The sequence below is a fragment of the Colias eurytheme genome, chromosome 26 (genome assembly GCF_061535395.1).
Source record: "Colias eurytheme isolate Ceu_HAF_F1 chromosome 26, ilColEury1 Martin Lab GWU primary, whole genome shotgun sequence".
NCBI lineage: Eukaryota > Metazoa > Arthropoda > Insecta > Lepidoptera > Pieridae > Colias > Colias eurytheme.
Genome location: NC_143005.1, coordinates 9237013 through 9252395, shown reverse-complemented (window position 1 = coordinate 9252395; position 15383 = coordinate 9237013). Strand labels below are relative to the sequence as shown.

At 34.3% G+C, this 15383-nt stretch overlaps 1 protein-coding gene and 1 long non-coding RNA gene across 3 annotated transcripts in view; both read right to left on the bottom strand.

Annotated features, from left to right (window-relative positions):
- The window catches only part of crm (cramped chromatin regulator), a 35415-nt gene that overhangs the window by 4740 nt on the left and 15292 nt on the right, over nt 1–15383 (bottom strand). The window contains exons 4-19 of one of the 2 annotated variants that reach the window (XM_090116724.1): nt 13871–14021; nt 13232–13531; nt 11749–11952; nt 6909–7084; nt 6431–6566; nt 6027–6188; nt 5333–5763; nt 5009–5122; nt 4505–4618; nt 3972–4242; nt 3495–3612; nt 3100–3202; nt 2583–2687; nt 2093–2228; nt 1603–1714; nt 1079–1182 (exon numbers count right to left, since the gene is read on the bottom strand). In XM_090116724.1, coding sequence (XP_089972850.1) covers nt 1079–1182; nt 1603–1714; nt 2093–2228; nt 2583–2687; nt 3100–3202; nt 3495–3612; nt 3972–4242; nt 4505–4618; nt 5009–5122; nt 5333–5763; nt 6027–6188; nt 6431–6566; nt 6909–7084; nt 11749–11952; nt 13232–13531; nt 13871–14021 — 2737 coding nt within the window. The remainder of the gene's footprint in view (nt 1–1078; nt 1183–1602; nt 1715–2092; nt 2229–2582; nt 2688–3099; nt 3203–3494; nt 3613–3971; nt 4243–4504; nt 4619–5008; nt 5123–5332; nt 5764–6026; nt 6189–6430; nt 6567–6908; nt 7085–11748; nt 11953–13231; nt 13532–13870; nt 14022–15383) is intronic. The other variant, XM_090116725.1, reaches the window with a different exon arrangement.
- On the bottom strand, nt 10382–11255 carry LOC149897340 (uncharacterized). The gene is made up of 3 exons (XR_016458200.1): nt 10696–11255; nt 10511–10572; nt 10382–10436 (listed from the first exon to the last, which is right to left on the bottom strand). It is a non-coding gene; the product is annotated as an uncharacterized LOC149897340 (long non-coding RNA).

Genomic DNA, 15383 nt, shown 5'->3' with positions numbered 1-15383 from the left:
GCTGGGAATTTTAATGCATTTTCAATTGACTGAAGATTTTTGTCCCTGGGATGTACCGCGGGCTGCTTGCAGCCCGCGCACCACGCGCCCTCGAAGGTCGACAGCATTTCAGAATAGAAAATATTTGAATGGGGAATTTATAAGCACTTCCGATTGACTGTGGAATCGCAGTTAGCAGAAAATTACAAATGGACTTGGAATTCTAACACATTTTCTAATGACTGCCCTATTGCTTCAACCCAGGGGCAAAAGGGGCTCGCGGGCTGCTTGCAGCCCGCGCACAACGCACCAGCTAGTCTAAAATATAAAATTCTCGTGTCGCGGTGTTTGTAGTTATACTCTTTCGACACGGCTTGATCGATTCTCATGAGATTTTATGTGATAATTTTTATAACTTTAAATAATTTGGAAGAACTTACTAGACTTTGGATGAAGTTGTTAGTTTTGTGTACATTTAGATATGTGAAACTAGTCCTAATTTAAAAATTTATAAAAAAACTAGCGGTCCGCCCCGGCTTCGCCCGTGGTACATATGAAAAATAGATGTTGGCCGATTCTCAGACTTACCCGATATGCACAGAAAATTTCATGAGAATCGGTCCACCCATTTCGGAGGAGTATGCAGACTAACATTGTGACACGAGAATTTTATATATAAGAAGAAGAAAATCGATTACCACGCCCACGCCCTTGACGTCAATCCGTGGCGAACGCTAGACCAACCGTATAGTCCTAATTTATTTTAAATAAATAAATATAAATATTTCAGGACAATTTTCACACACGGCACGATCTGATCCCATAGTAAGCTTTTCGCTTGTGTTATGGAAACCAGATGGCTGATAAACATACATATTATATAATTTTAAATAAATATTTTTATAGATAATTAACACCCAGACTCGGAGCAAACATCTATGTTCATCACACAAATATTTGCCCCGGGTGGGAATCAAACGCACAACCTCTGGCTTGGAAGGCAGGTCCACTACCAACCAAGCCAACCGGTCAGTCAACACATTTATACATTTTACATTTCATTTCAACCATTAACATTAATCAATGTAACAATAATCACCGTTATCATCATCATCATCAGGCTGGTTGATGGGAATGCGTCGGTCTCCGTCGTGGAAGAAGAATTGACCGTTCGACTCGCTCAGCACGTAATAGGCGGACAGACTGAAATAAAAATAAAAAAAAACAATTCAAAAATGATGGAAAAACGAAGACATGTTATAATAAAACGAGTGTTTGAAACTGGTAATATGTATAAGTGACACTATGACATATTATAGCAGATTGATGATATGCAATTTTTTAAGGAATTAAGTAAAAAAAAATAATCTGGATAGAATTAAATGTGCAAAATGTAGGCAAAAAGGGAAAAAAATGCGAGTGTGTACCGAGCACACGTGTAAGAAGTGAAACTTCTATAGCAAGATTCAAAGATACCAAAATCGTCGCCTTACTCCATGACGTGACGGTATCACCATGAAATTTTACTCTCAACGCGCCTAAAGAACGTTCACTTCAAATAATTCGAAACAATAAGAATAAAAACAAAAATATTTCATAATAATCGTATAAATAATAACTCACTCAGCAGTAGAAGTGGGGGGTGGTGGGGGTGGTCGGGGCAGCAGTCGAGTGTTGCCAGCCGTCGCACTGGCGCCAGCTGCTGCGCTCGGCACAAGCTTCACTGGTATTAAATCTGTTTTTGCAAAAAATAAATTAATTAATATCTATAAGAAATGTATATTAAAAAAAATTAAATTGCACGGCACACGAATCAGAATCTGTTTATTTCAACTAGACTTCTAAAAGAAACGCCTTTGAATCTTCAAAATATATTTTCCACCGGTTCGAAAAACAGAAAATCTGTAGAATTAAGCCCCATTTACATGATGCTATTTTTTGTACAGATTAAATTGAATAAAAAACAAATTTAAATCAAAACAAGTGTAACAAATCAGTAATTTCAGTATAGTAAGTAACAAATCAGTTTTGCTCAAACTACGCAAGTCATTTATTGCCTCCATTTAATAATATACAACAGAAATTTGCAAAACAACAAGATATTGATACTTACTACTAGGCGGGGGCAGTTTAGGCAATAGGGGCAAAAGCCTTTGTACCACAACTCTACTGGCCCGCTCCAAACGAGGTCTGCCCCGTTTCTTTAGCCGGGGCAAATCGTCCAGATTCACCTGCCCCCGGGAGAGACTCTGCAAAATGTCCATTTCACGTGATATTTTTATTATCTGTGAGCGTATAAATATAACAAAAAAAGGTAAGGAAAATATAAATGTGGAAAAAAACAATATGTGTTATTCCAGGGCGCTAGGAAATATGCTTTGAAGGAATAAAATTTGCAAGTCGCATCACATATTGATTTTTAATTAGTTTTTTATTCATATTGTTATGAAAATTACTACACTAAATAGTAAATATTTGTCAACATTCCATTTGATAAAACAAAATCTCGTTACATTTTATGCACATAATCTACTAATTACCCAAAAATAAAACCAATATATTCTACAATTTAAAAAATAACAAATTAAAATAAAACAACATACATCATGGTTAGGTCTCGGTGCGATGGGTGTAGGATGCCTGAACACAGAATTTTCGTTGAGTTTCGTGCCTAAGTACGGGATTTCTGTGGGGTACGCTTGTGGTTTCTGAAATGGGGAACAATTTGATTATTATAATATTTAAAAGTTTTTGACGTGACAACGTCTTATTATTCGATAAAGCCGGCTGCACGCACGAAAAAACATGACTCATGCGTTGTTACCTCGCTCTGAGGCGTTCCATGTAAGGCTTGAAGTGCGAGCGAGAGCGCGGAACGAGCGACAAAGAAGCACAATCGGACGTTGTCACGTTCAACTACCGTCAGTAAACCGACTTTACAGACCACCAATTTTTTATAGACTTCTAAAAAGGGCAAATAGCACGTTGCGATGTAGCTAATTAGCCAGAATTGATTACACAATTGAACAAATTAGCATTAAACTGATAGTACTTTTGACTTTATTTATAATTAAACAGTCTTAAATTAAGTCTTCTCTCTTATAAATTAATCAAAAATACCTGTTTCTTTGGACAAATATGTCCACAGTTGCATTTAGACACCGTAGTGTTAGTGACCGCGCCCACGTGACTGTTTCCCGCGAGAGCCAGCAGACGTTTTAACCTGAAAATTGAAAATCAAGATTTTCGATCTTGTTTTTAATAATTCTTCAGCTTTCTCGATCATTCTAAGCTACTTTTGTCTTTAAAACGCGCTTTGGTACAGTAGCCATCTTTATACGTCCTTCGCGAATCATTTCTATTCGCCTCATGTTCAAAAGTTTTCTCTTATTAAATTTTTAGGTACATATTTTTTATGTTATTCAAAAAACCACTGACAAATAAAAATCTTTTTAATACACCTGGAACAAATTAATAATTAATTACTGTCAAATAATATTATAAACTATAAATACCTATCACTAAGTTGTGAAAAGCCATCAAGTGGCGGTTGTGTTGGTGGCCGATTGACTAACTTGCTGACTAATTTTAACGCGCCTGTTTTGTGTTCTGGGGAAGCGGGGGCTTCTCCTGCTGTGTTTGAAATGTTTTATTATTATTGACATTCAATATAACTTTATATTATTTTTTTATAAAGCAACTAGATGGTAAATTTGTTACTTCGTTAATGGAGAAAGTAAACCAAAACCTGCACAAGTATGCATATGAAGGATTAAAACAAAAACTAAATATTACTTGCTTAAAGTATCTATATTAAATTTACTGTTAAATTATTGTTGTATTACTTTACAATTTACAAAGAACCGCTAATTTTCTACCAACGAAGAATTGCAAAAGTCCGTAGCTTATACATAAACGCTAAAATTAATCTCAACAAATGTAAGAAACTGCATCACAAAAACCTAAGCTATAAAATATAATTTTCTACTTACGTTTCCTCTCATCCCCCGACATGCCATCATTGCTATCTTGGCTGAAAGTATTCTTCGGCGAAAATATATCCGTATCGCTTTTCTCCCTTTCATCTTCCACCGAACTATCCCCCTTTTCCGGAGTCTTATTGCCCTTCTCCCTCTTATCGATAAGCCTGTCCTTGTCTAGCTTGTCGCTCTCTGAGTTTTTGAGCGATCTGATTGGCTGCGGTAGAGGGGGCGTGGCTTCCGCCCACCAATAGTCGAGCTCGAGTTTTGAACGTGATCCGAACTAGAAAACATTATAATATAATATTATTTTTAACTTTAACTGTTGCAGTTTAAAGAAATGTGTATAATGCCGGTGACATTTATAGTTAGTGTCCTGGTTAAAATATTTAATACATTAGCTGCACCATTTAAATTTGACATAATATCATTAAAAATATTCGAAAGCACATTGCTATCTAATCAATTCAAATCAATGTTTATTTCTAAGTGTAACTTTCTTTTTTCGCAATCGTCCACAAAACATTTATTTATTAATATTTTACCATCAAATACAGATCCCCGATAGTAAGATCGGCTGCATCATGTTCAGCCCATCCCGCGCGGATTTGTTTCAACGCTGTCTCTACATCTATCACAGGTTTGGCTTCTTCTTCTGACTGAAATTTTAAATTAATATATTAATGTGTTAATAACGCAGTAGGTTGGGTAAAAAATATGTGCGTGTACTAGTGTACACACGTAAGAAGTGAAACTTCTTTATGACCTTACTTAAAAAAAAATACTATACATGCAACTTTACAGAAATACGTCGAATCACGCGTGGTAGGGATAAGAAAAAGATGGCACGTAACGGAAAAATGTCACGCGTATCGAAAAAATGTTACACTTAATTTTTTATCCAACCCCGATAAAGAAGTTTCACTTCAAAAATATATTATTTGCCCTATTCAAATTACTTTTTTATTAATTCAATAGGTTCTTTCTGTCCCCTTTAAATCATTAAACATACAGACTATAAACTATCTAAATGAATTATTTTTTTTTACCTTTGGTTCTTCCACCTTGGCATCTTCACTCTTAGCCTCATCATTAGAATCTTTCTCCAGAACGAGCGTGTAAACGCTGCCTCCACGTTTCTTGGGACGAATTCGAAACTTTACCTGAAATTTTGCTAGAGTCGGTAAATAAATAATATCTTGAGGTGTTTTTTCCATCTGCTCTTATTAAACAATGAAGAGAAAATATGCCTTGCAGGTATCAAGTATTGCATTAAAATATTGGACAAAATTGAAAATTTAATAGGTGATTAACAATAGTTTTATCGGCAGGCAACCCGTTCAACTATGAAATAATTATAAATTGTACATTACCTTTAAATTCTTAAACTTGCTATCCTTATCCGTTTTGCCATCACTCTCATTATCTGTATCACTCTTATTATACTTCTCTTCGTCTTCCATTTCTGAAAAACTATCCTTTTCTCTTTCCGACATAACGTTGTCTAGTCTCTCTGATACAGGGTTATCTCTTTCTGTTATAGCGTGATCTCTTTCTGGCTCTCTTTCCCCATCTTCTTCTGCCGTTTCTTCAGATTTCAAGTCTTTTTCATCTTCTGTGCTAGGTTTTTCTTCATCGTCATGTATATTTTTAAAATGCGCCATTAATTCTATACCGTCAATAGCGGTTTCGTCAATATTGATTAGTTTATTTGTTTCAGGGTCATCTAATTTTAATTTTTTGTCATCTTTATCCTTTTCGGATGTGCTATCTTTTCTTTGGCGTTTTGGTGTCCGTATTTTTACTGAAATAAAAAAATATGGAAAAGTGTGACTTATGTACAAATTTATAGTAGATATAATATATCGCATTTAATTCCATTTTACAATGAAACTTTAATCGATACTCAAGCAGATTTTATCTGAAGCTTGATAAAAAAAATCTTATGGATGTAAGTGTTTTAACAGTCTATTAAAGTCAACATTTCATACCTCATGACTACTATCGATTTTCCATTAAATTTCCAACACTTTGCAATACAATTTCCCCAGCATTTCTACCACTTACCGCTATCTTTATCCCGGTGCAAGGACCCCATCCTCTCCAAATAAGACGAGAAGCAGATCTTCTGACTGGAGAGCTGTTCGCTTGGACTTAAAACTGGTAGGTGGATTTCTGCACCAGGTCTGGGACCGAGATGGAGTACTAGCTTTGTCGGTTTTGTTCTTTCTACAAATAGTAAAATGAACATGGCTGCAGAGCTTTATTGGGCTCCTATTAGTGCTTTTGTGTTAACAAAATATAATAATAAGGCGCGGTAATAAAATAAGGTGGTAAAAATATCTTTAATTACAATTTTTAGCTCAAATTTTAGGTAGTAGATTTCATTCTAAAAAAAATGCTAAGAATTCCCAATGAAATGTACAAAAATCAAAGTTTAAGAAACAAATTATGATCAATGGATAAACTACCTTGCGTGATAATCCTATCTGTCTCCAAATTAAGATGTGTCTCGAGATCTCCCTTGCTGCCATGGATCTCAAACTCATCAGGGTTAGCTGCTTCTTTATCTATGCCGTTCTGTGTAGCGTGCTTTTTGTAGTGCGACTGTTATCGAGTTAAGTTTGTAAATAATATAGGGATACAGATTTTATTATGTTTTTATTGACAGAACTTCAATTATACCCACAATAATAATGCATACTAGATTTTTTAAATCTAGCATATTTTAGTGTGATACCCGGAAAATGGCATATATAGTTGGCAAAATTCTATATAGAATATAGTATAGAAATCAAAACTCCGTATCATTTATGCTTCTATTAAGTTTTCTTTCCAACATTAAGTTAAACACCAGTCTTATTTATCATCTATACCAATTCTTTAAGTTCCCATCAAGTACCCACCCATTTCATAATCCTCCATGAATATGAATAATCAAAAGGATACACTCTTCCACCGCTTCTCTAGCGCTCTAATAAACGCACTGAGTCGCGTACGCAGCGGTAACGCGACAGCTGCGCGCGGGTTATGCGCAGCCGCTTGAACGCGCGACCACGCGCACGTGTTGCGCGCGCGCAGGACTATCTGTGCACGGGAACATACGCGTGTACCGCATGCGCGTTCTGTATGACGGATTGATTTTTTATAGCCGATATTCGTTTATGATAATTGTATAAGTGTTATTACTGTGAATGCTGTGCACCTATAATTGATAAATACATTAGATACAATTGGTTTAATGTTAATGTCTTCTTATATTGTATTTAATGTCTATTTATTGTTGGTGTTATTTATATGACTAAGCAAATAAAATAAAATAGCAGAGCGGCAAAGGTTGGTCACCTTATGTTAAGTGGTCACCTAATGACGTGTGTGTTATAGCGATAATTAGATAAATGCATACCTTTTGTAATAAGACAAAATGAAATAGAACATTTTAAAACCTGAAAAATATTAGTCATTTTTAAGGTCTATACGAACTACGAAGACTTGACAATAAATCTGTATTTCTATAACGCCAATTTACTTGACCAGTCGCTGTGAGATGTTTGCTTTTATCAACGAGAGTAAAACGGCAACGAAGAGTGGAAGGATTTCTTACTAGAAAAATAAAAATTACACATAATATGCATTGTGTGAAATAAGGTTGGGCGACTCAAAAATGTCCATGGGCCAACGCTACCCATTGTGTAGAGCACAATGGGTAGCGTTGGCCCAACAAATGATCGTCGATGTTACATTACAGCGATTATGAAAAAAACATCCACATCATATGCATTTAGGCCGTCTACACTATCGTGATTGCCTCTACTCGCCCAACGCTGCCCATTGTAAAGATGACTGATGAAATAAGGTTTGGCGAAGCAAAAATCTCATTTGTTTCAGAAAATTTACTTAAAAGGCGTTTAACAGATATGCAACAATGTTGATGTCCACAAACAATAAACAAAATGCATCGTTAGTTGGGATAATCTAGTCACAATTAATTACTATAATTAAAACGTATAAAAAGTTGATAAGCTACAATTTAATTGTCGTCATGCAATCTATTTATACAGATAGAGGATTTTATAAATTTACATTGTTTACATAAATGCAAATAGTATGCGGATATGCTTGAAGGGATTATTTAAACCATAAATTATTAGGCAAATTTAATTTGATGTCCACTGGTAATTTAAGGGATAATACAATAATATATTATGTACATAATTACAAAATAATATATTTACATATTATATGCTTTGTATAGAATAACAAGATATGATCAACAATGTTCTATCTAATCTATGATAGTGATTGCGTTATAATGAATGGCATAAAATTTAATATTTTCAAAATTATATTATTTGAATAAAAATAATTGCAAAGTGACGCTGAGATTGACTTACAACCGACTTTTTTGTTATAATTTTATTGAGGGTATATTTTAAAATAATTATGGGTTCAAACTAGACAATGCCTTGGTTATATTATGTTTGTCGTTACACCACCTGCCCCAATAAATTGTGCTTGGATTATAAAAAAAAAATTGATAATCGAATTATTACTTGCAAATATTTTAAAATCAACGCAATTATTAATGGAAGAAAAATAGAGAGCGAATACCAAATACATTTTATACATAAAATATAGACCATATTATAACTATTAACTAAAGAGCAATTCTATAACTTAATAATTATATTGAACTCTATCATTACACCAGCAATTAAGTCTATTAAAGACAAGCGGTCCATTAACCATTGCATTGTCACAATAACATATTATATTTTCATACAATGGTGATGTCAATTTCATTTTTTAATACATAGATTAAATTCCGTATTCGTTGTTGCGTAAAATTGTTGTATATTGCTAAATCCATGACAAATAGCCCTAATGGCTATTATTTTGTTTTGAATTAGTCATTTATATAAAAACAGGTTTTTTTTATAGGTAATTTTACTTTTCCATAACAAAAAATGTTAAAACGTTCGAAGATTTTGTTTTCTACTTCATTAATAATTCTTATATGAATTATGAACGCGTGCTTAAGACGATACACAAAAAAAAATCCACTGCTTGGCGGGCGGAGTCTAATAGCTCGCTATCGCGAACGCGGGTGTGCGCGAAGTCATTCTTGCAAACTCGCCGCGCTGCCGCTGGCCGACTCGGGACAAACATGTATGGAGTCGTCATACAGTTATAATATTGTTATACATTTATTCAATTGTTGATTTATTGGTTTTATTTTCTTGCTTATAAACAAATAATCTTCTTTCCAACAACTACTTAGACATTATTAATAATTATTATTATTTCGTAATGTTTACTTTATTACAAAATAATACAGGTTATAAATAATCTTTAAAATAACAAAAAATATTGTTACTCTGAAAAAATGAAATGGTAATCAATAACGCGGACTACTGAATTGATTTAGATAGAATTTGATGCTGACGTAGATATTACATCATGCCCAGAAATGAAAGGTACTATTTCTGAAAGAAGTTATAAACCCTAATTCTTCTCAGTCAAAGTCAAGAGTGGAAGATATCACTAATACAGTAAAACTGATGCGAAACTTTGGATGTTAATTTGTATATTTTTTTGTTAGTTGTTACTTAATCACGTCAAGACTACATTACCAATTTTGATAAAATATAGCTAATTGCCTGGATTTACACATAGGATACTTTTTATCCGAACTGAACACTTCTGTGGGATAAAACAGGATTCACGATATAACCTAATTCCAAGCGGGCAAAGCCGCGGTCGGAATGATATTTTTTTAAATAGAAAAATTGTTTAAACAAAACACAAAATATATTGACGCATGTATTTATTTTTTGCACTCTATTATAATTGTAATTATTCATTACAAATAATCAAAATAAAATAGCCAGAACAAAGTTAGGCCCTGGTAGGGTAGGTAGGCAGGTACAGCAATGTGAGACGAACACTGGCTTATTTATACCAATAATAATGTTTTATAAACATTAAATTAAGTTTACAACAAAAATACATAATATTAGCTAATGTGAAAACGAATCAACCAATCATCCCACAACAATGAAATGTGCACACAAATATTCATCCAAATCGGTTCATGTGATTAGGAGGAGTGACTGCAGCGCCATCTTCCGGGCCCAATTGTGTTTCCAGATCACCCAGGAACTCAATTTAATATACTTACACAAAATTTTTCGAAATGAAAACTCACATTACTATGTAAATATGAATATAAACCTGTTTTAGTACTAAGCAATTTCCCGCACAGGTGTAGTAAGTATAAATGAAATAAATATCAACATCAAATTCTTTATACAACATACTTATCTACCACCTACTAAGAAATGTAATTCTTGAAATTTTTTCGTATTTTTTTTAAGTATAATACTACTCCAATGAGCTCCTGTTCCATATCAGGTCCGCCTTACTTACACTAAGTTCACCATGATTTTTTATTTCTTTGCACTTTGTTGCTTTTTGCTAAAAATGGAATCATGCGATAAAACCAGTAGAACGTTGATAACATACATTTTTGACTGAATAAAGGTACTTACGAAGGAGTGGGTTCACATTGTGAACAATCAGTGGGTTTATTTTCCTTCTGGATTCCGGATTTCTGAAAAGATTATCTATGCTATAAATGAAAAAAATCTTACACATTCGTTATGTACTTAAAACAGGGGTACATATCAAACATCGTCTATAATACAATTATCATCAAATTTAAAATAAAACCAACTTCTTCATTAATTTGTTCCAATTGTAAGCATTCTTTTTTCTCCAACCTTTATGTTTCTTCTTCTTATTTTCTTTATTGTCCCCATTTGTCTCATTTTGTCTTATCGTGTTGTCACCCTTTTTTTATGATTGCGCGAGCGACACAAGTTCCCCGTGTGACGGCCGTAGCGGGAATGACTCGTGCAGCGATCGGGGTAGGAAGGTACAGGGCGGCTCTCGCTATATTGGCTGGTCGCGCGCTAATTTCAAGTATTTCTTGTTTATTTCAAAACCATCGCATATTTCAAAATTCTAAATCGGTAGACGTATAGGTTGTATATTTTATAGTTAATATCCAAAAAGTCGTAACTTTACGTTTGTTATTTTGAAGATGCCAGAGATTATAAAAAAATAACAATGAGAACTTTGTATTTTTTTTCTATCGAGAAAATATCATGGAATCATGTTTCTAAAACGGTAGACGTATTGTGTTACTATTGAACTTTCTTGTCAAGAATTTTCATGACGACAACTTTAATAATATAAAAATTACGAAGGTTTGAAAAGGGCCGTAAATGTTAGAAAAATTAATTCATCACCTTAAGTTCGAGATAAAGGCTCGGCGCAAACATGTCACTGACCACAGCCACTGCTGGCCAGCAACAGCCACTTGACACATTTTTTCATATATTTTGTATAGACGCATGCTATGGTGGCGACCACTCGATATAGAAGTGTCCGCGACCACCTGTATAAACAAATGTTTCAAGTGGCTGTCGCTGGCCACCAGTGGCTGTAATCGGTAAAAAAATCCATTCAAGTTGAGTGAGTTTTTCGCTATTTTCTCGTAAACGGTAATTTTTATCAAAAAATTACTTCCGACCAAAATTGTAGATCTTAAAATTCTCTACAAAAAAAGTATCAATACTTTTTTTCTAAGAGCCTACCGTTTAAAGTTACAATCGTCATAATATGCGTAAGCCAGTTTTTTTTTGTTTTAACAAAATACCTAAAGTAGATACTGCAAAATAAGTCAAATTGAATGAATAAAATTGGAGTTTGAGTGCGCACTCACCGGTGATCTGGTTGAGCCGGCGCAGCGCGCGGCACATGGGCGTGCGCACGCGCATGGTGCGGCCGCGCGCGCGCACCGCCATGCTGCCGCCGCGCACCATCTCGCCGAGACGTGCGCACGTCTTCTCGCTCACCGACGCGAGTTTACGACGTAATTCGCCATAATTGATTAACGCGTATAGCTCCTGCGCTACCTTTTTCACGTCTGCGTGAAAGGGAAGGGAATTAATAAACGAAAATATTTAGTAACGTGAATGCAGGCGCGGTCCCAGCCTGACATTTTGGGGGGGGGTCACGCATCTGGAAAGGTATGCAACCCCCCCACCCCAATCGTACTCGCCATTTTTAAATATTACAAAGAAAAACCGGCCAAGTGCGAGTCAGAAGCCGATAGCTGCAAATTTTCGCTAATTTCGACATTTGCAAGGGATTAAAAACAGGTTTAAACAGAACTTTAGATGTGCGAGTGACTCCGATTCGCACTTAGCCAGTTCTTTTTTTATACTGTACAATATAAGATTTTTTTTCTATTTTATCGAGAACGATTTTGGGGGGGGTCATGTCCCCGTGACCACCCCCCTGGGACCGCGCCTGCGTGAATGTTTGAATAAAATGCGTTTTAAAATAAAGGATGCACAATTATTAATATTATAAACTCTAGTAGAGAGCTCGCTATCGCTCGCGAAACTGTGATTAGTTACATTCCAACTAACTACCCTCATTTTCATAAAATTTCGTCAAAAAGCTTGATGGCGATTCTTTATCCGCTACCTTAATTATCTGTATTTAAAACGTTGGATCTATCCACCCAGATAAATTCAACATTGCTTCAAAGTATGCTAGTAATTAGGTTTCTTTTTTATTAAAAGTTACACGCGTGAACTTTTGACACGTACAGTCACTTTTAAAATATATAATTTTACAAATTATAGATCATCTGTTATTAAAAACCAGAGATTTTCATAGAAAGATTGAAATTAATTCGCCGTCTTTGACGTAAACCGGGTCAATAACGTACTACAGGTCAATTATTCTAAAATACATCAAACATAAATTTATAATACACCTGAAACAAAGTATTTAATTGCACATATTGCATTGCATTGAATAAGTCGTTAAAACGATTAATATCTTTGAATATTTTAACTGTAATACACTGCTATACATATACCGCTGAACACAACTATTGACTCACACAATAAATTATGGATAAACCACGTGCTTTTTCTAAATCAATATGTAAAAAAGACATAGTCATTAAGAATTAAACGGTTTTATTAATTGCTCAATGCTCATATTGATTAGTATATCTATGCAATCATCAATATTTTTTAAGAAACAAACTGAACATAAAATGGTTATATTTTGCTGCAAAATGAGCTAAGAACCTTAATTTCTCCGTAAAACCGAAAATAGACTCCATAGCTCTATTATATTCCTTAAAATTCCCAATCGAAACATCCAATAATAATAAAAACACTTACTTTCATCAAATTGCACATGCTTCGACAGCTTATGCCATGTCCTATAATAGAAATGGCTGACTTGGGTCTTCGTCTTCAGAATGCCATCTGGCATGCCCTTCTTCTTCATCTTGCCACAAATATACGCAGTGATGGCATCAAAGTCCTTCCCATATTCGTTGAGAGCTTCGAAGAAAAGACTTTTCTCATCAGCAGACCAGAGCGCTTTGGGCATTCGCTGCCTCACCGTTGGAAATTTCAGGGGATCCTTGTCATCTATTTTGTTTGGCGTTTCGCATTCTATAATTTCTGTGGACAATGCTGTTTAATAGCAAAATTAAGATGAATTATTGCATTTTCTCCTATATCATTCTATACATTGACATCATAATATTATTACTACCTCAATTTTTGAAGAATATCAGAGAATAGAAAACGAAATATAAATGAAGATCGTATTTAACAAAGGTATCACCTATATTTTTCTAGCTTTTAAATGCATTTTATCTATTTTAATCCGACATTTCAAACACTACAGCAAAGGTGGTCACGCAAAAACTAGCCCGAATAAACCATCGAATTGAAAATCCATAAAGAATATCAACTTCAGAACTCCCTACAGAAACCGGATGGAACCTGGCCAAGTAACTATTAAGATACCTCGCTTATCAGCCGGCGACTCCAGTCTCAACTTCTTGATGACCCTCGCGCTAGTGCGCTGCTGTTGTTCCGTGGTCAGCGATCCGAGCAGTTCCGTTCTCTCGTCCTCTGGTGGCCCGCCAGGGGACATCGTGGGGTCTTTTGGTGGTGCCTGCAATATGCAATAACAAGAAGCTATAATAATTCGTCGAGCGATGGATAAAGTTCGTGCAGTGGGAATAATGTTTTGATTAACGTTGATAAGGTTGATAGTTCATAATACATATATGATATCCACGTTCGGAAACTCTGATACCACAAAAGACACAGACACAGACACACACACACACACACACATACATTATGATACATCAAACATTACAACCTGTCGTTTCTGCAGAGTGGCTTAAAAATAGCATCGAAAAATATGTGCTGAAGAATGGATACAATCTTAATCAATTTTACACTCTGATTAGACAATATACGTGTAATATGCAGAATTCACAAATTTTATTATTTTGAGTAAGTATGATTATAATATCTAAAATAAATATAAAATTTATGACTAATAGACGTCGTTATTAAAACATTAAATAATTCACAATATCTTGCTAATGGATGTATCGATTTTCGTATCTACAATGTACAAAATAACTTAATTAATATAGTTACATATACGCGCTTTCTTCAACCATTAGTGTGCATAAATTCAAATTCGCGTGTCGGTATATTTTGTACTGTAAGTCAAAGATATTAGATAAATAAATCAAAGTAACAGTCAAATATATTTACATCTTATTTTTATATACTATTATTATTAATTTTTTACGCAAAAAACCGGTTTAAGAAGAGGCATTAGTTACATATTTGATTAAAACTATTTAATAAATACGTCATACGAATTCATTTTAATTTCGTGTTTCCATAATATGTAGAGCGCTTTTAATATTTATTTTAACAATAAAGATTATTATAATTTATTGAATTTTATTTTTCTATGTTATATTTACGGCTCATAATACGGTTTTTTGCTGATCAGAAATAGTTATCAGAAAATAAAACAAAAAATTATCTTAATATATATAAATCTCGTGTCACAATGTTTGTCCTCAATGGACTCCTAAACCACTAAACCGATTATAATAAAATTCGCACACCATGTGCAGTTCGATCCAACTTGAGAGATAGGATAGGTTTTATCCCGGAAATTCCACGGGAAAGGGAACTATGCGGGGTTTTCTCAGAAAACGCGGGCGAAGCCGCGGGCGGAAAGCTAGTAAAATTATAATAAATTTCAATTAAGACTATTTCTATAGTAAAAAATCGATTCATTCACTGTCAGTTTCTGTTTTATTGAAATGACGTCGTTGGATTTTAAATATAAAATGATAGTAAAAAATATATTTTGGCGTACTTACATATTTAATTATAGTATTTTTTGTTTACGCAAACATATTTAAATTCATTCATAAATACAATATACATACTTTAGATTTATACTATTTTAATGGCTATTTTTAATATCGATTATTAA